The sequence below is a fragment of the Polyodon spathula genome, chromosome 26 (genome assembly GCF_017654505.1).
Source record: "Polyodon spathula isolate WHYD16114869_AA chromosome 26, ASM1765450v1, whole genome shotgun sequence".
NCBI classification, from domain to species: Eukaryota; Metazoa; Chordata; class Actinopteri; order Acipenseriformes; family Polyodontidae; genus Polyodon; species Polyodon spathula.
In genome coordinates this window covers 7,120,374-7,148,360 of record NC_054559.1, presented here as the reverse complement: position 1 = coordinate 7,148,360, position 27,987 = coordinate 7,120,374, and the positions used below count along the sequence as shown (strand labels likewise).

Here is a 27,987-nt window from a genome sequence, read left to right as displayed (position 1 = left end):
ACAGGCCCTCAGTGAAAATGTTAGACCACTTTGCTTTAGTTAAACATCTTAAACAACTTCTAAAAATTCTCATGCAGTTTACCATTTGTGGCTATGTGTTCCTTTTCTCTTACTATTTTAAATTAATTGGCATATTGTGGCATATTAAATTAGATAATCACTGATTTACCTATTTTGACAGTTTTCCAAGATTTTCAGTTCCAGTGGTTTGATTTCATATGCACAACAAATCAAAGCAACAGAAGCAATGGGGTGCTCTAATAAATGTGCACAGTCACACTACTGTATATAAATAATGCATATATTGTAATTGATCTATTTAACAATAATATATTAGTAATGGGTTTTGTTAAGGGTCGTAGCTAAGACCGTTGCAAAAGAAACCAACAACAGTATAAAACAGTTTTTATGTATTCACCAAAACATAATTTTGCATTCTTTTAATGTGTTTCATGCATATGCGTGCCAATGCAACTGCAACAACAATGTATAATATTACAGAAACCCAATACATATTTATTTTCAATGCAGTTATAGTTCATACACACTACTCGCCATTACCATAAAATGACAGGAATTGTGATCACCACTAGGTGTCACTAACACTCAGTATTTTAAGGAGGAGTACAAAAAATAGTACAGGTATATTGAATTAATTTTATTACTAACTATATTACTACTGTCTTAACTTGTTTTACATTTTTTTTTATATGTGTCTAGTATGAAATTCATATGACTTCCATAATAAAAAATATCAATAATATAAAGGGATAGAGGATGTTTCCAATGTTAGGAGGGTAGGTCACAGTTTTAAAGCAGTCGCCGTAGTATCCACATTGCTTAATCCTATATGACTATAGTAGGACAGGTAAGCATTTTGAATTTTACTTAAATGTTTACTGCTTTAACCATTTTTACCTTACCAATATGGCGGCTGCAGCGTTTCTTTTGACAAGAGGCTTTTCCCTGACGCGCATTGGTCAGCAGTTCCTGTCAGCAGATGCTCATCAGCTGACCCAAAAAAGTTGTTTTGTCACATGACTGAATCCCGACTAACCAGCAACACAGACACGGCTACGGTTAGAGTGCGCAGAGAAAACAGTATAGGCAATTCATGTAGGTAAAAAACATTGTAACTTTTTATTTAAAAAACGGTCTTTGTATATACCGGTGCCTACAAATACAGAAAAAAATATTCTGCAGCACTGTCGGGTACAAGAAGTTTGAAAACTGAAGCACTTGCTTTTTCACCGTGAGTACAATTTCCTGTATGTGATAAAGTCCAGCCTTTGTTTTGCAACACTGCTATGAAATGAGATAACTGATAGCTGATTCAGTTCAAATCAGTACGGTAAATGTGCACAGTGCACGCAAATGTAGTTGTTATATAAGGTGGGACAGGAGTGCAATAAAATTCATACAACTGCACTCTGAATTATATATATATGTGTGTGTGTGTGTGTGTGTGTGTGTATATATATATATATATATATATATATATATATATATATATATATATATATATATATATATAATTAGTGTTCCATAAGATTCACTTATAGCAGTTTGATCCTGTCCTGGTTTTACTGTGAGTTTGACAAGACACACCTGAGCTTGTTACCTCTAATCAAGCTTGTAGTAAAACCAGGAGTGGTTGAAATGGCTTCAGGGTCACCATCTCAAATTTTACTGAAATTAGTTGATCATACTATAATCACCCTAACTACAATTTCCTAGATCTACTATTTTCAGGCATATGGAGTTTTTCACAGAACCCATTCCTGTACCGAACCACTTTATTAGGACTTGTACCTAATATCTGTTTGGGCCACCAGATGCCCTGATTACAGCCTAGACACAACATGGCATAGACTCCACAAGGTGTCTCTGTCATGCACCTCAAACCATTCACACACAATGCTGGCACTGGCAAAGAGTGCAGTGTAGTCTTGAAAGTAGCCATCACCATCAAGTACAAGTACAAGAGCAGGATTGTTGGGTGGTCTTGATCCGCAGTAATGCGTAAGTAGACTACTGCATTCGTTCAGCTTTCCATAGTGATTAGGGACCAAGGGTAGACCAGGAGAATGGGCCCCACACCAGGGCGATGCCAATCAGTCCAGGAGAAAGGTCATACTAAAGTGACCGGGCTAAAGAAAACTTGTGAATGTTCTTGAGCATTGAGGCTGAATTTTGAAATGTGTGCAACTTGCATAAACCATACCATAATTACTCTTTAAATGACTCCAATTCCAATTTAATACATTTTTAATAAATTTAATTTATTTTTTTCCAATTTAATTATGACTCCAATTTAAACATCTATTAAAAATCCACCTCGCAGAGAAGTTGTAATCGTGTTTGAAATGAATTGGTCTTAATTACTAAAATACAAATTTGTATCACTTCAAAGTTATTTATTGCCTAGGGTACATTATTGTGTTTATACTTTAAATAAAATGTTTTGTATTTCATTTTATGATGCATGCATTTTCTTATCTGTGTATATATTTTCTCATTTATGTAAATGTTATTGCATGTAAAGAGTTCTGAGATGCCTTTATTGATGTGAAGTGCACTATGCAAACCAAGTTTGATTGATTGAATCTAAAGGAAAGGACCAGGGATCGTGGAATTACTACTGATTAATCCTCTTCTATCTCCACTGTAGGACTGTTCAGACAGCACTACAGTGATCCTGCTGGGGGAGACTGGGCAGGGGCTGCATCAAGGTACTCGCAGACACAGCTTGACAGTTTTTGGGATCTGGTTTGGGATTCCATTCAGTGGTACGGGAAATTTAGGGTCACAACTGTACAGTATATTTAGAGCCATGAAGGCTGTACTGTAGATGTGCAACACACATAACATTGAATGTATTTACCTCATTATAACAATCATTTGGTAAAGGAATGGGTTTCCCAGTACTAGCGGTATTAGCACTAGGTAATTTAGTCACTCAGTTTTTTTATTAAATGAGTTATTTACTTGTTGGATTAAAAGCTTTGAAGTCATCCCAACAATGGGGAGAGGTACTAGTATGGTCAATAAAGCTACTGCAGCAGCTTGTCTGAGGATCAGTGGCTTCTCATTTCTTTCATCACAGGTCCCTGGGACAATGCCATCCAATAAGTCTGTGTCAGACGCCCCAATCACACAGTTTATAAACTGCAGGATCCTGAAGGAGCAGGAATTGCAGAGGTGAGTGCAGTGTAGCCAGGGTAATGTGCGCACCTTCAGGCTGAAAGGAAGGCTAACACCTAGCATGACCACTGCCTCTGGGGTGAACATCATGGGTCTTTTCTTACTTTTAATATCTCCCTAATATCACCTCTGTTAATGTCACACTCTGCTTATTATAACCACATTGGAAAGTCCTGGAAACATTATAACTGGAGTCAATGAGGACAAGCTCCTGATAATTAGTATCCCGCTCTTTAATATCATACACATGTAACAGTCAAGCAGCTGATTTCCATTCAGCTTACTATAAGATTAGAAGGTTTATATGTGAGAAAGGTGCAAGACAGTATTTAAATGTCCAGTAGCACAATAAAGCCTACAGTATATAATAGTCTATTTGCCTACCTAGAACCACAAAGAAATTTTCTAACCTTCTTTCCCTCCTGTGTTCCAGTGAGGACCTTTGGGTGCGGGAAGGTACAATTCTCAACCCAGAGAAGCTGTTTTTTGATGAGAAAGGGTATGCAGACACTCAGATTGATTGTCAAGGCAGTATAATCGCTCCTGGATTTATCGATGTGCAGATAAATGGTAAGCCATGATCACAAAAACTCTCTCTGTGGTAAAGAACATAAATTTTGATCAAATGTGTTTATTTTTTAAGTGCAGAAAATACCGTAATAATTAATCTGTGTGGGGATATCAGTTTTAAACCTGTTCATTAATTACCAATTTATGATAACAAATTAGGACTATAACTGTATTTTGATATTTTTTCTTGCTGTCCTGTGATTGTTCACCAGGAGGCTATGGCATAGACTTCTCCTTAGCAACAGACGATGTTAAAGGTGGGGTCTCGTTGGTCGCTAAGAAAATACTGGCTCATGGTGTCACCTCTTTCTGCCCAACTTTGGTGACCTCTCCACCTCACATCTACCATCAGGTACGGAATAAATATATGCTTTGAATGAAGGTTTGGAGTAGATTAGTTTAAAATGTAAATGCTGAGCCTTGTTTATTTTCAAAACTTGATTAGCTGTGTTTATGATTTTAACATAAATGGGAGTTTTCTGTTGCCGTGTTAAACTGTCATGTTTCAGTTTTTTTTTATGATTTAGTGTTTTTTTTTTTTTTTTTTTTTGAGAAATTCCCTCAGTAGAAGTTATCAAGTTTTGAACATCAATTACCATTTTAAAATTCAATTTTTTTTTTTTTTTTTTTTTTTTTTTTTTCTGTATTCAATATTTGTTTTTCTGGACCCCGCACACATTTTCACAAAACTGTCCTGGATAGCTACTGTATGTTTAAAAGATTATGCATTTAAACTTTGCTGTTTAAACTGTTAGACACATTAATGTAGCATTCATAGTCATCTTTATATTTTACCTTTGCATTTATCTACATGTTTTCATAATTTTTCTCCTACAGTATTCAGCTACAGTGGTTTGCAATGCATCAAACTACTATAAATGGTGAAAGATTTTGGAAAAAACAAGGAAATAAATACAATATTCTCGTAAACAGGATGTTTTTGGTTGAACATTTATTTATTAGCTACTATGCTGTTTTGGGTTTTCTTTTATGTCTGATTTCACAGACCCCGATTAGCATTAATCTTGGACCACTTTACATTAGATAACATTAGGTAGTCCCAGAGTAGTGCTAAACAGAAACTTTAAAGGGTACATAAGGACCTTTTTATTTTATTGTGTTACATGTTCCCATGTGTTACTACAACTGTTTACATAAGGTGTGTGTGTGTATTGTTTAAATTGTTTTTTTTTTTTTTTTTTTTTCCCACATTTTGACCACTTTTTAAAACTTTTAAATTGCATTCCCTGTCTCAAGATGGCTTCACATGTACCCTCATGGACTCAAAACTATATTTCCCATAATCCTGCTTACTGGTAAATCCATCTCGGTTACATATGTGAGCAGGAGGATGATGGGAAATGTAGTTCTGAGAGGTCAATGTAGGTACATGTAAAGCCATCTTGAGGCAGGGAATGTAATTTCAAAGTTTAAAAAAGTAAACTTTTTTAATGCAAAATGTAAAAATAAAATTCAAATTAAAACGGTACACACACCTTATGTAAACAGTTGTAGCAACACATGGGAGCATGTAACACAGTAAAATAAAAAGGTGCTGCTGATGTACCCTTTAAGTGATCTGAAAGTCAGACACAATGAAGGCCCTGAACTCGTTGAGCAACTCGCTTTCCCTTTCCGGTTGACAGGTGCTACCTGGGATCAGTGTCCAGAATGGAGGGGCTGAAGGAGCAGGGGTGCTGGGTATGTGTATTTGAATACAGTAAACCATGTCATCGCTTTTCGTGAACTCTAAGGCGATAGGGACAAAAGAGGCAGCCATTCATACAGATAAATCAAGACAAGGACTGACACGGTCAGAACTCTTACAGAAGCATTCTGTAAAAGCCGATACAAGACTCCTGAAAGAAATGCCTGATTTACAGGCCCTGCTGAGTTAACCCAGCTCTGTGTGTTCAGGGGTTCACCTGGAAGGCCCCTTCATCAGTCGGGAGAAGAAGGGCGCTCACCCAGAGCAGTGCCTGCGCTCCTTCCAGGCTGGGGGCTTTCAGGACCTGCTGGACACCTACGGGAGCCTGGACAATGTGGCCCTCGTGACGCTGGCCCCTGAGCTGCCCCGCAGTCATGAGGTGATCCGAGAGCTGGCACGCAGGGGAATCACAGTGTCACTCGGTATGTGTGGCTTTTAATATTATTAAATATGATCAAATATGACATCCCTGCCTTTCCAACAGCTAATATCTCATAAACCGTTTGAGATGCCGACTTCATATTTTCAGTGTTCCAGAAAAATCTATACAAACTCTAGTGCGTTGCTCATAGGTCTGTTCAGTGTAGAACTCACAGATCAACAGCAGTGAACACAAGGGATCCATCATTGCATTTGTTTTAAACACATTCTAATTCAAATCTGTGTAAGCTATAAGAAATGTGAACAGGAATTCAAAGCCCAGCATGTAGGGTGAGGGATTGAGACCCAGACTGTCCTTTCTCTTGCTGCCAGGGCATTCTGTGTCTGACCTGTCCCAGGCTGAGGAAGCTGTTCAGCAGGGAGCCGCCTTCATCACACACCTCTTCAACGCCATGCTACCTGTGAGTGCACGCCATCTACCATAGTGCCATGAAAATAATGCATTCACTACCTGGTCTACAAATTAAAACCAAATTATGAACTGCTGGGCCGATTATTTAAAGAAAGTTTCTTGCACCGCCTAATATATTACATATCCAAAAGTAAAATGTTCACAGAGCTTTATTACGCTAAGAAAGTACTGCCATTGTTCCATAGGTTTCACGTTTTACTGTAGAAAAGCAATCAAACTCCGAGAACCAACTCTTATATTTTCAGTGTTTCCTCAAAGTGCAGCATTGAACAGAGTATAAAAGGAGTGGGCCAGTTTTTCATTACATGAAAAGAAAAACAAATCAAATACACATTCCCCATAATGCATGCATCTTTCATATTGGAAAATTTGAGTTCTAGAAAGTGATGGTAATTATTGTTACGTGCGATGTTATTGGATTATACTTTTTTTTGTTGGCTCTTGATACTTAGTTTTAATTTGGTGAATTTATACAGATAACGATTGTTGTCACTTATGTAAGGAACCATGTTCAAAGCTGTAACTCTGTGGTAGTATACAAATGTGAATGTTTTCTACCAATGGTTACATAAATAAATCTATACATGAAAGGTTACAAGCAGTTTAGAAATGTTTTAAAGTAATTTAAAAACAATATTGTTGTTTATCCTCACCAGGCACTGAGACGAGAGGTGTTTGTATCTATGTGTATCTGTGTCTCCTCCTGTAACATCTCGTGAACACAGTGTGCTTCATCTCATGCTGTGTGGAGTTGTGTTTGTGTTGACAGTGTCCACTCCTCAGTTCCACCACAGGGACCCCGGGATTGTGGGGTTGCTGACCAGTGACCAGCTTCCCCCTGGACGCTCCGTGTACTATGGCATGATCGCGGACGGCATCCACACCAACCCTGCGGCCCTTCGCATAGCCCACCGCGCCCATCCCACAGGTCAGAGCACACACACACACACACACACACACACACACACACACACACACACCATGAATCCCACATTCACCAACACTGGCTTAAACAAATAGGTTATTACAGTACATCCATAACGAATAAACACTCAATAATGCTGAAATAGGAACTACTAAAAGAAACTAGAATTCAGTGACAAACGTTTTGACCAAGTCATTTTTCAACGTCTTTTTCAGTGACTAATAGTCAAGCATTTGTCACTGAATTTAAGTTTGTTTTAGTATTTCTTTATTACTGTACATACTTAGTTAGCAAAGAAGGGTATTTGCTTCTTTTTTTTGTTTGTTGGTATTAATGATCTTATTTGACACCAACTTAAAATGACGATAAGGGGGTTGCAACGCTGAAGCAACTTTTAAATTGGGCATTTGAAATTAGTTAGAAAAATGTGTAAAATATAATTAAAAAAAATATGTATAGTTTATTCACACATTTTTTGAATGTTTGTTTACTTTTGCATGGTTTGGTCCCTAATTAATACTAATTACAAATTCACGGTGAAGAAAGTCTTCATCTGAAATGCTTGTTTGAATGGAATGTTGCCCTCAGTCCTTCAGCACTGTGATGCCACTGCTTTGTGTCTGTGCCCTTCTCCAGGTCTGGTTCTAGTGACAGATGCCATCCCTGCGATGGGGCTTCCCCCAGGCAGGCACACTCTTGGGCAGCAGGTCATCGAGATCCAGGGGCTCAATGCCTACGTAGCAGGTCAGGGAGTCCATTCTCATTCTCAAGATGTATTTTTAATATGTTAATCTGGTGCTTGTGACTGGTGAGGGGGGAGAAGAAGGCAGTAAAAGTGAATGAGAGTAAATGCAACATTCAGACAGCTAAGACTAGCAGTATTTGAGAGTATGTGATCTTGAAATGAGTTTGTACTAACGCAGCGCCTCCTATCTCTCCACAGGCACCAAGACTCTGTGCGGAAGCATCGCTACCATGGATATGTGTGTGCGCCACTTCCTGCAGGCTTCTGGTGAGACACAGAGCCTTCTTTCTTTTTCTTTTCTTTCTTTCTTTCTTTCTTTCTTTCTTTCTTGATTTGAAATAGAAGTGTCTTCTTGTGACCAAAGCTGAGCTGAATAACATGTACACAAATCTTCTGAAATCTGGCATTTTGATTGGCTTCATCATTTAAAATGTGCCTGTTACTTTCTTGCTTCTTTTCTTCACTTAGACTTTTTTTTCTTTCTGCCCTTCTGCCCAGGCTGTACCGTGGAGATGGCTCTTGAAGCAGCTTCACTCCACCCGGCTCAGCTGCTGGGAGTCAGTGACAGGAAGGGGACGCTGCACTATGGCTCAGACGCGGGTGAGTGGAGCATATCAACTGGTACATATTAGCATACCAACTGGTACATATTGGTGCCTGAGCTTGAGGAGTAGATACATTAAAACTGGGTTAAAATCAATTGACTGAAAATTAGTTCATGACAACTGCTTTACGATCCTCTCGCCCAAACTGTCCAAGATCACTTGTGTATAGTAAGAAACATGTTAAATTACCACCTTCTTGACTTTTTGTGAGGTTTTAGCTGTTATAATTTTTCTCTGTATCTGTGACAATATGGCCTTTCAAGGTGGCTGGCCCCACCTCTCTATAGGCAGAGTATGTTGAGCCAGCAGAGTTGAAAGGTAACCTTGCAACATGGTTTGAATGAAATGAGGAAGTCTGTTTGGTGGCAGTTAGGATTCTCCAGACAAAGCCAGGTGAAGACTGATAGAAGAAAAATGATAACTTGCTATTGGTGCATCAGGACCTAGAACCACCTAGAATGATAACAAACTTCATAAGATAAGCAGGGCAGCCTGAGGAAATACATACAATGATATTGGAAGATATCTGTTCTTATGACTGTAGACATCACAGTTTAGAGTTGTTTCTTTTCCCATAGATTTTGTTTTCCTTGATGATTCTCTGAATGTGAGAGCTACATACATCGCTGGGGAGCAGGTGTGGAAGAAATGACCTTGACTGAAGCTCTCATTCTGCAGAGTACATTGGCTCTGCTTGGGAAGGCCTAAGGCAAACACACACACCTAAAGGAACTGTTTTTAGGTGTTGCTTCCTACCTGTAATATATATCATGCAATGCTGTTGAGTAGCACAGATTTCAGTAATAGTGACAGTCAAACACTAAACTACTACAGAAAACTAGAGCTCCCTCCCCAAGCACAATAAGGGTCTACAAGTAGAGACATGTTTTTAAAGGTTACTTGAAAGGGATATACTGTACAATTAACATTTTCCCAATTGTGTTACCTGTTTAATAGTTTTGTTTGTATAATGATCTATTATTCTTTTTCTGCTCCGATCAGTATTTACCAGCTAAGTCGCATCTTTTTTTTTTTTTTTTTTTTAACCACAGGTTAAAATTTCTGAAGTCATTTTAGAAGTGACAACCAGGTGTGTGCAATTACTCCCTCTGCAATTATGGCAGCTGTGAGTTAGCTGATTGAAAATCTCTGTACAAAAAAGAGAGGGGACAGAAATTACAGCTTCACAGCCCTAGTTGTCATTTTTTAAAACCACATCATGTCAAAAATGTATTTAGGAGTCTTTTCAGAAGCTGTGGTTGAAACGTCTTTAATGGAATAGTTAGTAAGCCTGTTAAATAAGGATCTAAACAGAAACAGCAATAGAGAATGATATGGAATATACTGACTAGGATATTCAACAGGTAGGACATGAACTGTTGTACCTGTAGACAGCGCTCCAGATAAGGTTTTGGGTCATTGAGTAATTTACTCTCCATTTTAGACACTGTGAGTAAAATGCAACATTACCTTAAAGTAATTACCATATTCCTTCTAATTTAAGACGCACCTTAATACTATATATCTTGTTTTCGTGATACATGTATTAAAATCCCCAAACAAAAGACATGACTGCCCGAGTACACAAACTGCAACAGTGACTGACTGCGAGAAAAGAGAAACAAAGATGTCACTGCTCTATCTCCAGTCATCCATGACATACAGGCAGCCGTTTTCAAAGAAATGTCATTAGCTTCCTGAGGAATTCAAAGAGAAGCTTTTACAATTTCAGCATTTGTTATTAGGCTCTGTTCTAACAAACATTGCCAGCTTGGACAGATCGGAAAAGCAATACCACAGTTCACAAAAATGAAGAAAAACCGGTGCAGTGATGACGACTGGAAATATGAGAAGCAGCATATAACTGTAATGCTGTGTGTGACAGCAGACGCCCGGAAACTGCCTCCATACGTCGTTTTCTAATATGCGCAATTGAGATTGTATCTGTGTAAATGCATCTTTTTTTCCTCAAATTGAGGGTGGGTCTTAAATTCAAGGGCGTCTTAAATTTGAAGGAATACCTTACTTTCAATAAATGCTGTACTTACATTAATGCTAACTTTAACTACAGCCTTGCATTTGAACTGTAATGTTACTTTGAACAACAACTTAATTTAGAATCGTTCAACATGTAGACACTGCTTTCCTTATTTTCCACCTGAAAAAAAATTCAACCGTTTCTTTTTTCGCTGCCATTTAGTCTTGCCTCAATAATATTAATAATGTTGCTACTCTCAATGGCGTTAGCTACAGTGTCAGCAGATTATGTACATCTTTTATGTTTGCTATGAAAAAAAAGCTGTAACACCAGCTAGGCCTGTATGCAGAAAAAAGTGGTTCTCGTCAGTGGAAATGACAAGGGCCTGTTATATGGGAATGTTGCCTAAAAGTGGCAATCAAAAATAACATATTTACTATAGAAACTGTTTCACCTGTAACAGAACTACCAAAGGGTATAGTTGCAGAATTTACCTTGTCTAATCCCACAGTCTTGTATATCATATTACATGTAGGCCTACATTTTACAGACAATCCATATATCAGTGTGATCTTGTAAAACAACTTCATGCTTAGCATTAAATATTACAAGATAATATTGTTTAAAATTAGATTTCATTTTTGCCTTTTTCATCTTCTAGACCCCCCTCCTTTCAGAATGAAAAGACTTTGATCCAATTATAAAGCCATTGTTCTAACTGCATTGTGTCCCTGATCCATGCTGGCTCTTGCACTGGCTGATCTAGCCTGTCACGGCATGCATCTGGAACTGAAGAGCAGCTGCAACTCCAGGTCACAGTAGCATAACAAAGACAATTTTGTATTTTTAGTCATAGAAGCATACACAACTATAACATACACAACTGCAAATACAAAATGAAAGCTCATTAGGAAAAAGTAAATCATCTTGACATTGTAGTCACATGTAAAAATATAAATGTGGCATAAGCACATGTGCAAGATGTTTTGAATGATTACTTTTTGAAAATAAAAATAATCTTATGCAAGATCCCCATTAAACTATATTTTCAGTTAATGTAATATTGCCTTAGGGTTTTTGTTTTAGATTACCTTTTAGACTTTTACAGTTTTAGTCTGCAAACTGAAAATAATAATGATACTGTGTAAAGGGTGTTCTGTTACTGTATGTGGGTATCCGCTCAGGTTTTATTTACAATCACAGGGTTGCAGTGGCAGGAGGCCACCACTAGGGTACCAACAATGGTAGTCCAAGTGCGGAAGGACGTACTGTAAATCCATAAATATGTGACAAAATATTTCGCGAATCACATCCATAAAACCTATTTTGCTTCAGAAATGTTGGCGACCTGTAGCAGTATATGAAGTATGTATCATTAGTGGAATTTAATATTTTGGCCAAAAATGTTTGTGTTTTTTTCATACGCAAAAAACGCATACTAAAAGGCTTGCATATGTTTATGGCTTTCCAGTATACTAAATAAATACAAAATGAAGAACAAAGTACTTCAGAAACTAGAAAATAGTTGGCCTACAGTCTCTACCTCAGCTAAAAGGAGGGTCTGGCTCCAGGAACCTTCCCCCTGACACACATTTAAATACACTGTTAAACTATATTTAAAACGCTGGAGCCCGGGTATACACAATCATTACTTTAATTAATCAATTAGTCAATCAACACCTGGCCACATGCTGCACGTGAAGTTCAATTGGGCAGGGAGGAAATTCTAAACTCCCAGCCCTGCCATATCTAACACAATCTTTATATGTAAAATTAAACCAATTTTATTTACAAACCCAACAAAAACATATTATTTACAGGTGCAGCTCTGCCACGTACCGATTTTGTACTACTTTAAAAAATGATCAATCCTGCTTTTATTAATCTGTCTTCAATAACATTACTTCAGGAATGTACTTCCAGTAGCCCAGAGAGTTGTCTAGATGGCGCACATGTGCCTGTGCATGTTAGACGTGATGGCTGCAGCTGCTGACAGACAATCTCAACCACAAGCAACACATTCAATTGTACTGAGTGCAGCCCACATACCCGAATACAATCAAGTGCAGGTCAGGAAGAGTTGTCCCGGGGAGATTTCTTGTGTGTCCGGCACTAACAGCCCAGGGATGAAGGTATCTCTAAAAACAGCTTTGATGCAGTATGTAGTATAAACTATATATATATATATATATATATATATATATATATATATAATATATATATATATATATATATATTGTTATCCTTCGTTTGTGCTCTCCCATCCTACTCTCTGTGCTAAACAGTGACTTGGGTTAACGTTATCGATAACATTTAAGATTATACCAACTCAATTATCCATCTTTTGGTAGGCTGAAGAGATTTAATTATTTTGTCTTTATAGCTTCTGTTATTAGGTCCTTAGAAAGCCTGGGTGCCCATCTCTACCTGTGTAAAAATGTCTCTTTGTAATAAGATTACCAGAATTAGCTGGAGAATTCCAAGTATGGTATAACAAGAGCTTAAACTCTTCATTGAAGCGAGTGATTTACGTGAATACAATTAATAAGTATGAACTAGTACTTGGGATAACTTAAATAACGGACCTTTTTTTAAAACTCAGCTCAACCTAATAGAGAAAAGGGGGAAAAACTCTCCCCTCTCTCCAAGTGGGGCCCCTTAAACCTGAAACAATATGAAGACAACTTATCCCTGCGGTGTGTTATTTATGAATCATGCTGTATGTATGGAGATTCAATTTGCCTCTGGGGTGCATTATGTATTTTCTAAAACTAAAAGTCAGGTTTATGAAATACTGGAATCATTTCAAACAGCTTGATAGGAAAGGAGCTCAGAGAAACAGAATTCTGCTGTCACACATTCACACATTTCTTATCTGGTTATTTCAATAATGAGAACATCCAGCTTTCAGCACAATACTCCGTCATTGCATTAATAACCAAAAGGACATGCAAGAACTTTTAAAGCTATAAAGGTTTCACTCAAGCCTCCCTAACCTTTCTTTGTTCTTGGCTAATAGGTTCACATCTCACAGTCCTCATAACACATTCCTTTAAGCCCTGGGATTAGTCTGGTTAAATAATCATGTTTTTGAGATCCAATATACAGTGAAAGGTCATTAAAGAGTAATGGGGAAATAGGGACTACAGCATCCTATTAAATTAATGAATTTATGGCTTATCATTACAGCTCAGTGAAGAATAGGGCCCACGGGTCTTACCTTGAAGACACGGTTACAAATACAACATTAATGCCCATTTTTAATAAGAAGACGTAAATCACCTTCACTTACCCATTCAAAATTGTACATATGATATAAGTGCGTATGTAAAGATGCAGATTCTGATACTCAGCTTTCTGCTAAAGAATATCCCAAGCAAGTTTTATTACAGGTATATAACAAGTTCAGACAGACATAGCGGCATCTCCAGTGTACCCTGGGTTAGGAATCCCCACTGAAGAATAATCTAAGTACCTTTAAAAATAATTTCAATTACTTTTTAAAATGTCCCTTACTATACTAATAATTCAGTGGTTATGGGTGATGTTGCCCCAGCACACCACAGACTGGATTATTGTAATTTTCTCTTAAACCTGCCTGTACTTGTCTTTGACTTATTCAAGAAATAAAACCACTTTAGCAATTTAGAACTAGCACGTTGCTCTGAGTAGTAATTTCCCTGCTCAACTAATCTGCAACTATGTGCCCTTGCTCTCTCTGCTTAGCTATGCCTGGATTCAAATTGGAAATACTGTTTCAAACCGTACGAGGCACCGTTACATCCCTATTTCTGCAGCTCGTCAACCTGTGAAGTCTTTAGGCAATCTGCAGGTTCTTCTGCTGCTTATCTCTAGAGATTCGGAGAGCTACCAGAGAGGAAAATTGCTCCTAAACAGCTCCGCGAACTTGAAGAGACTGACCTTAATCCTCAAAGCATGTGAAGAGGGACCTCCCCAGCCAAATAGAAACAAACACACTCCAATCTGTTCAATATCTTTCAGGTTATAGAGCTCTTTTTAACTCTCCTTGTCTCCACCCAACAGTGTTAGCTATTAAAAACACATTTCAGATGTGACTCCTACTAATCGTTTAAACATCTAGTCAACTCATAAACATTGTAGCTACAAAATATTTTTAAGAATGTCACCTGTTCTGCACTTCAGTTTATTATACAGATCTTAGAACAAACATGGGCTTTTATGTTTACAAGCAAGAGGAGACCCGTCAGTGCTTGCTGGTTCCTGGTAGTTGATTGATCTCAAAACTTTGTCAAGTCGGGTCTTAAAGGATCCCAGTGATTCAGCAGTAGCAATGTGGTTAGGTAACCCGTTCCATCCCCTCACCACTCTGTGTGTAAGGAAGTGTCTCCTACACTGCGTATCATGTCTGTATCCACTTAGTTCCAAACTCTGTTTGCCAAACCATATGCTCGCTTTGAAGTACTTTTTTAGTGTTGTGGCATGATAAGTAAACTTCACCTAAGTAACAATAAAAAATATCACATCTTTATATGGCTGGTCCCCTTATGCGGCTATTCTAGCAAGGCTGTTTTTACACATGTGAAATGGTTTTGAGCATATACTTTATGCTATCAACATTTTCTGAATATTTCATTTCTTACCTCTTCAATATCTTATAAGGTGTGTTTTATGAAATGGTGAGAGGAATGGCAAATTTATGGCCATCATTTATAAAATTGCAAAATGGAGCATATGTATGTATGCTATTCACAACACACAATCTATATTAGTAAGAAAATATTAATAATCAAGTATGTGTCGAGTCTTGCAAAAATAAGCAGGCTGTTGTTGGATTGAGTGCAAGATCTCCTGTTTTACCCTTGAACCCTTTTACCTTTTACTTAAGAGTAAGTACCTTGTATTGTACTGCACTCTTGCCATGTTTAATGTGCGCAGTCATTTGGAGTGTACTCATTGGGTTTATTTCTTGTTTTTAAGCCTCTCTCAAAGTGATTTTATCTGAGATCAGGACCTTCACTTCAGTTCTAATTGCCGTAGATATATTTAATGTCAACAAGGTCAGCCCAATGTCTTTATAGAAGTTAAGATCCAACGCTATCTAGAGATCAGCGATATTGGAGTTTCCATTTGTAGTGCTGGCAAGGCACAGCTGCATTCAGGGGAGTTGTTTTCTAATCAAATGAGTTACATCATGTTCCAGTGTTCCAGAGGTAGCTTATAGTATGTTAGTCTTATTAATGAGGGACTTGCCTTGAAACTATTGGGACTGCTGATGGAGGTCCTTAAAGGGGTGGCCTAATATTGAAGATGGCTTTACAGTGGCTTGCGAAAGTATTCACCCCCCCCCCCCTTGGCATTTTTCCTATTTTGTTGCCTTACAACCTGGAATTAAAATTGATTTTTATTTGGATTTCATGTAATGGACATACACAAAATAGTCCAAATTGGTGAAGTGAAATGAAAAAAATAACTTGTTTAAAAAAATTCTAAAAAATAACGGAAAAGTGGTGCATGCATATATATTCACCCCCTTTGCTATTAAGCCTCTAAATAAGATCTGGTGCAACCAATTACCTTCAGAAGTCACATAATTAGTTAAATAAAGTCCACCTGTGTGCAATCTAAGTGTCACATGATCTGTCACATGATCTCAGTATATATACACCTGTTCTGAAAGGCCCCAGAGTCTGCAACACCACTAAGCAAGGGGAACCACCAAGCAAACGGCACCATGAAGACCAAGGAGCTCTCCAAACAGGTCAGGGACAAAGTTGTGGAGAAGTGCAGATCAGGGTTGGGTTATAAAAAAATAGATGAAAGTTTGAACATCCCATGGAGCACCATTAAAGCCAATATTAAAAAATGGAAAGAATATGGCACCACAACAAACCTGACAAGAGAGGGCTGCCCACCAAAACTCACGGACCAAGCAAGGAGGGCATTAATCAGAGAGGCAACAAAGAGACCAAAGATAACCCTGAAGGAGCTGCAAAGCTCCACAGCGGAGATTGGAGTACCTGTCCATAGGGCCACTTTAAGCCGTACACTCCACAGAGCTGAGCTTTATGGAAGAGTGGCCAGAAAAAAGCCATTGCTTAAAGAAAAAAATAAGCAAACACGTTTGGTGTTCGCCAAAAGGCATAGGGGAGACTCCCCAAACATATGGAAGAAGGTACTCTGGTCAAATGAGACTAAAATTGAGCTTTTTGGCCATCAAGAAAAACGCTATGTCTGGCGCAAACCCAACACCTCTCATCACCGAGAACACCATCCCCACAGTGAAGCATGGTGGTGGCAGCATCATGCTGTGGGGATGTTTTTCATCGGCAGGGACTGGGAAACTGGTCAGAATTGAAGGAATGATGGATGGCGCTAAATACAGGGAAATTCTTGAGGGAAACCTGTTTCAGTCTTCCAGAGATTTGAGACTGGGATGGAGGTTCACCTTCCAGCAGGACAATGACCCTAAGCATACTGCTAAAGCAACACTCGAGTGGTTTAAGGGGAAACATTTAAATGTCTGGGAATGGCCTAGTCAAAGCCCAGACCTCAATCCAATTGAGAATCTGTGGTATGACTTAAGCATAGGTTAGCAGGTATTGTAAAGGATATTAAGCTTGCTGTACACCAGCGGAACCCATCCAACTTGAAGGAGCTGGAGCAGTTTTGTCTTGAAGAATGGGCAAAATCCCAGTGGCTAGATGTGCCAAGCTTATAGATACATACCCCAAGAGACTTGCAGCTGTAATTGCTGCAAAAGGTGGCTCTACAAAGTATTGACTTTGGGGGGGTGAATAGTTATGCACACTCAAGTATTCTTATTTCTTGTTTGTTTCAAAAAATATTTTGCATCTTCAAAGTGGTAGGCATTTTGTGTAAATCAAATGATACAAACCCCCAAAAAATCCATTTTAATTCCAGGTTGTAAGGCAACAAAATAGGAAAAATGCCAAGGGGGGTGAATACTTTTGCAAGCCACTGTATATAGCCGTCAACACGGACAAATCCTGACTACAAAAAAAGTTTTACTTTACCGTCAATTATCAACAGAAATATTTAGTTTTCATGAAATTTCATTTTCTAACCTAGCCAAGGGCCACAGTGATGCTTTATTGGTGTAAAAGACCCATTATTTCAACAGTTATTATTTTTCTTAGGTTATATAATTCCAAAAATGATAATGCTCTTTTATGATCAAACATATGACCAATGTTGCTCACTGTGTTTGAAATAAGCTGTTTTGACATTTAGTATTAAAAGAATTCTCTCAGTAATACAGTACATTTGTAAAGTCAGCTCACAGTAGGGCTGGTAACAATTTAATGTAGACTAAAAAATACTAGATATCAAATTGAACACTGCTCTGGATTAAAAAAAAAAGAAGAAGAACTGTGTTTGGAACAGTATTTACAATTAAAGTTTTTGACGAAAAGGAAATGAAAATGTATGGATTTTTTTTTGTTTTTGTTTTACAATAATGGACCTGTTCTCTATTCTAACCCTGTTGTCAGACAATTTGTGTGACTAAAATATTTTTGATAAATACATCCCCCTGTTAAAAACAGTGACTATATTAACATATTGTAAACCGTGATGCTGGTGTGATAAAGGCATGTGAAATGCCTTTGTATCAGATTGCTTATGTTTGATAAACATTAGACCACATTAACCCTTAGAAATGTTTACTCCAGCACATTTGCAGAGTAGTTCTGTAGTCTTCCCAAGCTTAATATCCTTTACAATACCTGCTAACCTATGCTTTGCCATGCTTTATTACACTTTGCTATGCTTGTACTGTAGTAAACTTTTATAAGGAAAAATAGCATACGGTTTAATTATTCTTATTTAACTTATATTATACAAAATCTAGTGTATGGTACTGTGTAAAATTCAAGCTGATTTTCACCCATTCTATGTCCCAGCAGCCAGTTCATATTAAATTTTATATTACAACACCCTTACCATCATCTAAATATCTAAGAGGGACAGATGAATGGTTAAAGTTCATTGTACCAGATAAAGGTTAGACATGAATCTAAGCCTATAATGGGTCTGTATTAAACCAAAGACTTTTAAATATAGAACCTTCAGGGGTTTCACAATCAGATGCCCATTTAGAACCTTCGGTTATTCAAGTATTTACAATGAAAAATACATAAACTGTACCGTCATCAAGGTCTTACAGATACATTGGATTACACAGATGAAGAAAATTGGAATGATGTAAAAAGTGAAATAAAATAATCTATAACGACTTGGCTTGGTACTATTGCCTGGTACTACTGAGTCAGAGGCAGCTTGATGTATATTGCAGTCAATTGTACCAAACATATGAGGTGAAAGGTGAGTACTGTTACTGATAGCATCAAATAATCGTTTGCATAATTTCGCAATACCAAGATCCGCAACAGAAAGATGAATGCGTTCATACTAATGTTTGACACCTCGCTCATGAGACACAGAGCATGGCAGATTGCCTGCCCTTAAAATTGCAACGTAATTACAATGTTACTGCTAATATAAGAGGAAGAGTCTATCTCGAAGAGCGCTGGGGGCTAGCATCACTAATCATAGAGCTATGGCCAAAGGTTTTGCGGCACCCTATATAATTAATACAGTTTGCTTCTGCTTCTGCTTCATCTGAAGTCGAATGAAACCTGCTGAATAACATATTAAATTACATACGGCTTTGCAGCTTCCCATATACTTAACAAAAAACAGAAAAAAAATTTGAAAAATGCGACCTCAAAATCTATAAATCTATATGTACTATAGCTTCTGGTAGACTTTTGCGGAATCATTTGATAGTTTCTTTGATTACATTAATTTAAATAAACTATCTAAATTATGTTACTATAGTTTATTCCCAATCCTAAAATTCTTGGTGATGCAAAACGTTTGGCTACAGCTGTACATACACCCAGGATGAAGGCAATCACTTGCAGTACAGGCTTCACACGAATTCCACTAGGGGGCACATGACGTGGACTTTTTCGCATAAGGAAACAGAGAGGACAAGGGATTGAGGTTTTGATTCAAGCAAACGTAGCGCCCTCTCGATCTATTATATTGCGTGTCATCATAACAAAATCCAGAAGATACGGTATGAACTTTAAAAAGACGCCCCTGCACACCTGGTCACGAACCAGCAACAGCCCGAGCGTCCAATCAACTTCAAACCTCGCTAGCCACCCTCAACCACCAATCCTTTAAAAAAAAAAAAAAAAAAAAGGTCACATACATGAAGAAAACACTGTCATGTGTCCTTGTAGTTTAATTTAAGTAAGATTGCAACTAAATTTACTAAAATAACCCGTTTTCCTAAAAAAAAATCATATATTACAGTACACAGTCTTAATGTAACTGGTTCAATACAAATGGCTTTAAAACAGTCATATTCCAAATGAGCTTTTTTTTTCTTTTTTTTTTAAACGATAGTCCAATAAGGACTACAATCCCCACAAATGCAACCCCGTCTTTCTTCAGCCAGATACGGATATCCGTTTTATCACCGCTTGGAAAACCGGTTATTGTAGTTCTTGATAGGTATTCACAAAAGCCTTGTGCGACTTAATTTTCCTCAGGTATATGTAACATAAGAAGTTGTGCGCTGCGCCATATGCGTAAGTGTGTTTTTTTTTTTTTTTTTTTTTTTTTTATATATTTATTTTATAATTCCTCTTCCTGGGTTGTCGGCGGTACACATGTAGTTTCACCTTGTTTTAAAGAAACTGAAAACACAGATAAGCCAGTCTGGGTGCCCGAAATTGAAAACCAAGCACCGTAAACAACGAAAAACATTTTGGATCTGAAAAGAAAAGTTGTACCCGGTGATTTTCAGCACCAAAGAAGCTGATGATAGACACGAGACATCACTTTACAACAGACATCAATCCAGCCTGCCGAAACAGTAAGGCTCATTTTAATGAATTTGATTCAGTCGCTTACGTTTTGTTCGTTTCCTGACAGAGAGAGTTGTGTGCGGGGTGGCAATGGATTTACACGTAGAATGTAGTTCAGAAAATTCACAGCCTGGTTCTAAAACGACACCAGCGCTAATCAAATGAAGAAATTATGATGTGTACCTTTGAAAACCGACCAAAACCAGTTAAATAATTTAGCTTGAAAGTGCCCAAAGCGTAATCAGTTTCCATAAAAAAAAAACTGTTTTGAGGTTTGCGGTTTGGATTAATGTTTTATTTAAGAATCCTTTAATTTAAGTTCATTCGGGCATTTTGTTTTATCATTGTTCGGTGTTTCAGTTAATCAACAGCTGTCGGGCACTGGTGATTTAGATAATACACTAACTGTATACAGACAGTACACACATAACCTTGGAAACTATGTACAATGCAACTTGATGGCATTGCTAAATGAGTGGTTGGTCAGAGGCAGCCGGGAATGTAGGCTACATTTTCCACCCACTAGAAAAACAAACTCCATTCACTTTGCTGAGAGACGTGGGACCTGCAGTTATTACAGGTTGAATTGTACAGATGCTGCACTTTGAAATGACACACATAGTACTGGACCTCACACCAGGAGACATGATAGGGTCAAAACTGACCTTTAGCAAAGTTTCACTGCAAAATGTTTTATTATTGAATTGTAGGTCTTACAGGTACATGTACTCCTTAGCTGTCATACATATATCCATTTTCACAGGAAAAAAATAGACCCCGTTGGGTAAATGCTTGATAAAACGAGTGAGTTACAGCGGTACTGTACATTGTGAGGACAGTGTCAGAGAACAGCATTGCAAACGAAGTGCAGGCAGACTTTGGAGGCTGTTTTCTTAAAGTACAGAGTAGACCTCTTTACTCAATCACTGAACTTCCTAAGAGGTCAATACAGTGGATTGTGACACTTGTTTCAGTTAGTTACAGCCTCTGTGGCACTGTCTGCCCATTACAAGGTCAAAGTTCATCACAGCAAGCTTATTCATTTTAGTTTTGTTTTCCTTTTGATAGTTGTGGTGTTTTTATGGGTTATATTGTCAACCTGGGTTGGTGAGGTAAATATGTCAAATATGTATTTAAAAACACATGGAGCCTTTATTTATTTATGTATTTATTTTTCAGAAATTGTGTAATCAAGAGAGCCATTTAGCAAGAAGTACCAAATAAACAATTCAGTAACAAAAAAACAAACAAACAATGAGATGGTGTTATTGGAATGAAAATAGGAGAACAAATATTTGGGACTGTGTTAAAATAATAAGGGCATGGGACACCAAACCTGTTTTTTTTTTTTTAAATCCCCGCTGGGTTGTAGGGTTCATAAACTTTGTAAGGGCATTCTTCAGAAAAAGCTGTGTGCATCACATTTCTATATACATTTCTAAAGTGAAGAAACATGCTATTTTTAGCACAAGTTATTGAGTGCAACTAATCTGATGGCATATGAAGACTGTCCAATTGTGCTAAGAACATTCATAAGTTATCAAGCATATCAGAATCTGGGTGCAGTGTGAAGTTCTGAGAGCAAAGTGCTTCAGGCAACTGGGTGACAGTCCCAGGGCCTAAAGGATGGAGCTACGAATTAAAATGGTCTGAATTGATTTTCAATCAGAGAGTAACAGAACCTAGAACCACTCAAAATGATTGTAATTATTGACTTCTTCAAGCTTGATCCCATTGACTTCAATTGCCTGTGGAGTGGTATATTTATTAAATGTGACTTGAGTCTTCTTCAGGTTCATTTTCAAACCTGATTTGATGCCAGGCTTGTGTAGTTATTGTATTTTTATTTGTAATTCTTCTGGGCACGTTGTAAATGTGAGGATGTTGTCAGCAAATCGTAGGTGATTCAAGTAGGCTCCATTGATCTTCAGCCCCTTATTTTCCCATCCATTGTTTTGAAAATGACTTCTAGGCTGGCCATGAAAAGCTTTGGGGAAATTGTATCTCCTTGACAAACCCCTTTTTCAATCTTGATTTTGTCTCTGTGTTTATGGAGTCTTACTGTGGATGTTGTATTGTTGTACATGGTGCTGATCAAGTCTCTGTACGTTTTCTCAATTCCTTGTTTTTTCAGAGAGCTTAATACAGATCTTGTGTAAACAGAGTCAAAGGCTTTTTCATAGTCGATGAATTCCGAGCAAAGTGGTAGTTCATACTCGTTGCTGGTTTGAATCACTTGCCGTACAACTTGAAGATGATCCATTGTGCTACGCCCGCTCCTGAATCCTGCTTGCTCATTCGATTGCGCCAAGTTAAATTTATCTTGAAGTATGTTGGTGGGTATCTTGGTAAACATTTTGTAATTAAGTCTTCGACCAATGCGTGCTGCCAATACTAACTTACGGATGCGAAACCTTGACCCTCAATGCAAAAATGATTAAAAAATGACAAACAACTAGGTGGAGTATGGGGGAAAAAAAAAAAAAAAAACCTCAGGAGATTCTGTAGCCATGTGGCAAAAAGTTTTGTGGTCTGATGAAACTAAAATTGAACTTGTTGGCCTAAATGCAAACCCAACACAGCACATCACCCAAAGAACACCATCCCTGGTGGTGGCAGCATCATGTTGGGGATGTTTCTCATCAGCAGGGACTGGGGCACTTGTCAGGATAGAAGGGAAGGGAAGGGAAAATGAATGGAGCAAAGTACAGAGAAGTCCTTGAGGAAAACCTGCTGCCCTCTGCAAGAAAGCTGAAACTGGGACAGAAGTTCACCTTTCAGCATGACAACGACCCAAAGCACATAACCAAAGCTACTCTGGGGTGGCTAAGGAACAAAAAGGTAAATGTCCTTGAGTGGCCCAGTCAGAGCCCCGACCTAAATCCAGTTGAAAATTTGTGGCATGACTTGAAGATTGCTCTCCATCAGCGCTCCCCAAGGAACTTGACAGAGCTTTGTTTTGTAAAGAAGAATGCACACCTAGATTTGACAATATTTGACCAAAGTTGGTGGAGACCTTGTTCTTGCTGATATTTTCGAGTGTTTGTGTTTCATTTACTGACAATCATGTTTGCTAGTGATCATTGTTTAGTAGGGCGTTTTAAATTAAATATGATGTCACTTATTTAATAGCCTGCTCGGATAATCTCATGCATGGCAGTTTTCAGAACTTGAGGTGTCTGTGTTCTTTAGTTAGTTCTAATGAACACAGTGGGTCACATATGGACAAACGGTGAACAAAAAAAAAACGTGCCTTAAACCATGTGATCTCGATAATCATGGTATATAAAAATAATTGCCTTGACATCCCTAATATATATAAACAACCCACGTTTGTCTTATGGTCTAAAAATCAAATCTCATATTACAGTACTATAGAGCTCATGGTGAAATGTAGTTGCCTGATGTACTGCATATAAAGGCTTATCAAATCAAAAAGCTTCTGAGAATGTGCTTCTGCTTTTGTTTGCTGCCCAGTGTTTCCCTACCATATACACATGAGTGATAGTTCTTTTTAGATTTTTTTCTTTTTTTTTAGATCTTTCGGAAACTCCCTGCAATTGTACGTTTTCTCTGTGGACAGCCTTTGTTTGTGACAGTGGTATGCAAGTACTACCTCGTTTGCTGAGAACACAAGTCAGGTTTCTGTACGTTTTACAATTATCAGGAAGTTTTATTTTTATTGCTCATAGAATGATGAATAATATGACTGGGTGATTAATTTGTTTTGCAAATTCCCTGGCATGTGTAATGTATAGTATATAAGTGTAGGTAGGGTTCGAAAGCACTGTTCTATTGCATCCTTTTTCTGTCATCTTATTAAAAACATTCCCTTAATACTTTTATATCATCAATTGTTTGATCATATTTAATGCCTTCCCTATATTCTATTATGAGTGTTCTCTATAATTCTCTGCTGTTGTTTGTGCTTCGATCATTATTTACCAAGCTTACGAGCTAGCCAAGCATTCAGATATTGTGGTTTGAAAACTAGGGGTGTGCATCTGATTTTTATGATTTCGAAAATAATCTCACTTTGTTAGTAACCCTGAGTATAGAACACAAAAGACACATAACAGGATAGGTTGCATTCACTATCCCTTTAGGAAATCATCAAGCTAAACTTTTTAAACTGATTAAGTTGCTTGAAGAACTTTCCAGTTAAACAGTATATAGCTTCAAATGTCATTTTAATTGCTTTTTTCTGTAATTTTTCATTACGATTTTAAGGTGTTTTCAATACATTCAGTGCTGTTCTGTTGCTCCCATAGCGAGTTACTATCATTTTCCTCTCAGTCTGCCTGGTTTTGGGCTGCTGTGAACTTGTTTAGCAATGAACAGCCTTCCCTATTCAATTCAAATCATGTGACAATGTGATATTTCAGTTTCAGGGGGAAATATAAAAAAGCTATTCAAATGCTAGAGTTGCAACAAGTAGCCTGATTGATTATTGATTGCTGTGGATTTTATTATGGAGACTTAATTAAACCTTCAATTAATCTCCCTATTTGGAGCCCCATGCCTCATGTATATATTGTATTAATACATATGCATTTATTCAATTGTATTTGAACGCGCTTGGAAATAGTACGTTTTTTTGGTTCCTACTTTTAAAAAATAGTTTATTCTATGCATGATGTATAATAATATGCAAAAGCATGTTTTTAGTCATATCTGCAGCTTTAATGAAGAGGACACATTTATTGTTGCTTTTGAATAATAAAATGTTCTCAATACATCAGTTATTATGATATTCAATTAGGCTGCTGATTATACCTCTGAAAATGACACTTGATTTATTTGCATGCACACAATACACCTACCTGATGTCTTTTTCTCATTGACGTTTGACTGATCAATCATCAGCCACAAATTAATGAAGCACCGTTCCGGAATGTGATCCACTTTAGCTGGAATGACCCTCCCTGCTTGTCCTAAAGTTCCAGTAAAGAAGGGTGGTAACCAAGGTTGTCAGTTCCACATAAAACAAGCGCTCAGGGTGCCTGTCGTGTCTGCCATTGCCTCCCACCTTTCATGAGAAGGATTTGGGTGTCTTGAGGTCACAGTTCATAGATAGTTCTCATCTTAGCTAAGCCAACACCTGTGAAAAGGCCGGGGTTTCTGTGTTGAGTGGTGGGTTTGAGCTGACCAAGACCAGTAGAGGTTCTTACCGACACCTTTACTAACACCTGTCCTGCACAGGTCACAGGTCACTTCCAGATAAAAAAGACTTCAATACTAGGACATTCCTTTAGAATTGTGACAGAACTGATGAAAACAGAAGCTGCAATGTGATTTATGCTAACTTTGTTGGTGTTCCAAAGCATATTTTTCTTATTTAAAAACTAAATTACTTAAGCTTTTTAATGGGCCATTCTACCATATTGTGCGGGCTGCTATTTTTACATGTTCCAACAGTTGCCACACCTTTACCAGGAGTGATTTAGTTACTGGCACCAGATCATTAGTAACAAAACAAACACAACCAGATTTTCCTACGCCTTCATAAAGTACCACAGTGGAAATGATTTGGGTTTTTCGTAACCCAGCTGTGGAAAGTCCTGTTGAATCAGAAGACAACTGTTTTTTTTGTAGTTGTTGTTTTAAACAGGTGGTCTCCAGTGACAGGTGGTCTTGAACACGGCCTGACTAACGCACAGTGTGTAATGTGAGGCTGAGCCATGACAGAATCGCCATCTGTCGATGCCATTTTTGGGGTTAATAACATTATTGCTGTTCAACATAACTTCCCCAGTTTGTCCTTTTTCCTTTTTTCTTTTCATTATACCCACTGAAACAATGTTAATTTAAAGGTATACGCTCTCATAAATAAACATTTTCTCCCTGCTAAGAATTAACCAACTTTCAGTGTTTTCTCTCTCAAAAAAAAACAAAAAAACAAACTAAATTGTAACCTAGATCCTGCTGGGATAAGCCGCATATAAAATGATTGGCAAGAGAATTAAGGAATTTTTACTTTTCCATCTGATTTTAAACCAGACTTGTTCATTTACATTCAGTGGAGACTATCTGCCCCAGTTAGGATTGCGCGCTGGCAGAACTCGATCTCTCTACATGTGCTGATGGTGGAAGATCCAATGTGACGGACGAGAGAGACAAGTTTTAAATCGCTGACAGTAGAAAAAAAACATGATATGCCAATATATACTGTGATACTTTCAGAGAACTAGGAGGTTAGTGAATTCTTTTAAAAAGAGCAGTTTTACAGAAATATGGTACATACAGATGGTCTTTGACTTTTGTGTCCGGTTTCAGATTGAATTGTATAAAGTTTGATAATGGAACACGGTGAGATTGAGTTTTACATCATGCAGATTGGAGTACTTACAATAACATATGCTAAACAATGTCCTTGCAAAGTTTAATCATAATTGACTAAGTGGTTTTCTGGATCTAGTGTGAACGGTCTACAAGGAGAGACCACGTTTGTTGCCCTGGTTGTTTCTCTGGGACAGGCTGGCTGTCACACGGAATGTACCTGAGCAATGAACCAGTGCAGTTGAACCCAGTATGCAGTGTGGACAGCAGTGATGTGATTAGAGGTGGTTAGTGACACTGCTGTAGGGGATACTGCCCCCACCCCTGTGCTTCCCAACAGAAGGGCCAGCTTGATGGCAATAAGCGAGATCAGGAGAGAAAGAGACTTATTGTCTAATAAATGTAAAAGGACAGATCAGCCATAATGGCTTATGATGCTGCCCTGCAGCCAGGAGAGTACCACGCTCTTTAAAGGGCTCTGCTGAGCTCCAAGTGCCTGACTTGGGGAGTATTTAAGCAGTGTAAAACCTTATGACCAATGTAGGCCTTGCATGTTAAAAGCAGGTTTTATTTATTTATTTATTTTGCTTTTCTGCAATACCAGGGTCGTAAAGAAGCAGTTAAGAATTTTAATGACATATAGAAAAGCCAACCCCCAGTGCCAAGTGCCTTATAACCAGGGGTTCACATAACTTGTACACAGGTATGCATGCACACCAATAAAAGAAAAAAAAAAAGACTTCCGTACTGTTTTTAAGACGCAGTACATTTTTAACTGGAAAGCATTTTTCATAACGAGGGTGCATGTTATGTGGCTGTGATCTATACCTGCCTAACCTCCCGGTTTTCTATTGAGTGTCTGGGATCTGTCAACAATCTCTGGGTAACTTAGCTTAATATCGCGGAGCATAATTAAATACCAGTCCCCAGGGGTGAAATTCTCAACAAAAAAGTGCAGGTGCTCAAATGCACAGCCGGGTGTAAACATTTTAAAAAATTAGACAATTTGAGTGCCAATGAATAAATACTTAAAAATGTATACATATTGGTACACAATACATTTATAAATATAAAATAAGCCTTAAAAATAACTGATCAGTTATAACCAATTCACTAAACAAAGAAGCTGAAAATACTGAAAGCTTTGTACCCTCTGCTTGTATCACAGTCATGTACTGTAATATAACACTGGGGTAAGTTAAACCTTAAATGACAAGCATTAAAAAATATTACACT

The 27,987-nt window shown here is 37.8% G+C and overlaps 2 protein-coding genes across 4 annotated transcripts in view; both read left to right on the top strand.

Moving 5' to 3' along the window:
* Nucleotides 1–1,047: 1,047 nt before the first annotated feature.
* On the top strand, nucleotides 1,048–9,848 carry LOC121301019 (N-acetylglucosamine-6-phosphate deacetylase-like). Of its 3 annotated transcripts, none has more exons than XM_041230094.1 (13): nucleotides 1,048–1,116; nucleotides 2,672–2,732; nucleotides 3,107–3,201; nucleotides 3,638–3,774; nucleotides 3,987–4,126; nucleotides 5,421–5,475; nucleotides 5,692–5,904; nucleotides 6,236–6,324; nucleotides 7,119–7,263; nucleotides 7,897–8,004; nucleotides 8,204–8,272; nucleotides 8,504–8,605; nucleotides 9,189–9,848. In XM_041230094.1, the coding sequence occupies exons 3-13, from the start codon at nucleotides 3,119–3,121 to the stop codon at nucleotides 9,260–9,262; spliced, it is 1,215 nt and encodes a 404-aa protein (XP_041086028.1). In that variant the 5' UTR covers nucleotides 1,048–1,116; nucleotides 2,672–2,732; nucleotides 3,107–3,118; the 3' UTR covers nucleotides 9,263–9,848. The 3 variants fall into 3 exon arrangements, with proteins under 3 accessions (XP_041086028.1, XP_041086025.1, XP_041086026.1); XM_041230091.1 differs by having other exon boundaries at nucleotides 1,048–1,252; XM_041230092.1 differs by having other exon boundaries at nucleotides 1,056–1,252; nucleotides 2,672–2,789.
* A 10,390-nt stretch (nucleotides 9,849–20,238) lies between these two features.
* LOC121300593 (calpain-15-like) overlaps nucleotides 20,239–27,987 on the top strand; it is a 78,654-nt gene continuing 70,905 nt past the window's right edge. The window contains exon 1 of the mRNA XM_041229197.1: nucleotides 20,239–20,480. The gene's annotated coding sequence lies outside the window, so the exon portion shown is untranslated. The remainder of the gene's footprint in view (nucleotides 20,481–27,987) is intronic.

What these genes read in the sequence shown, in the direction of transcription:
- LOC121301019 (XM_041230094.1), top strand. Translation starts at nt 3,119, where the DNA reads ATGCCATCCAATAAGTCTGTGTCAGACGCCCCAATCACACAGTTTATA. An exon ending in GCTCAATGCCTACGTAGCAG is followed by an intron (nt 8,005 to 8,203) that starts GTCAGGGAGTCC and finishes ATCTCTCCACAG; the next exon opens with GCACCAAGACTCTGTGCGGA. An exon ending in GCACTATGGCTCAGACGCGG is followed by an intron (nt 8,606 to 9,188) that starts GTGAGTGGAGCA and finishes CTTTTCCCATAG; the next exon opens with ATTTTGTTTTCCTTGATGAT.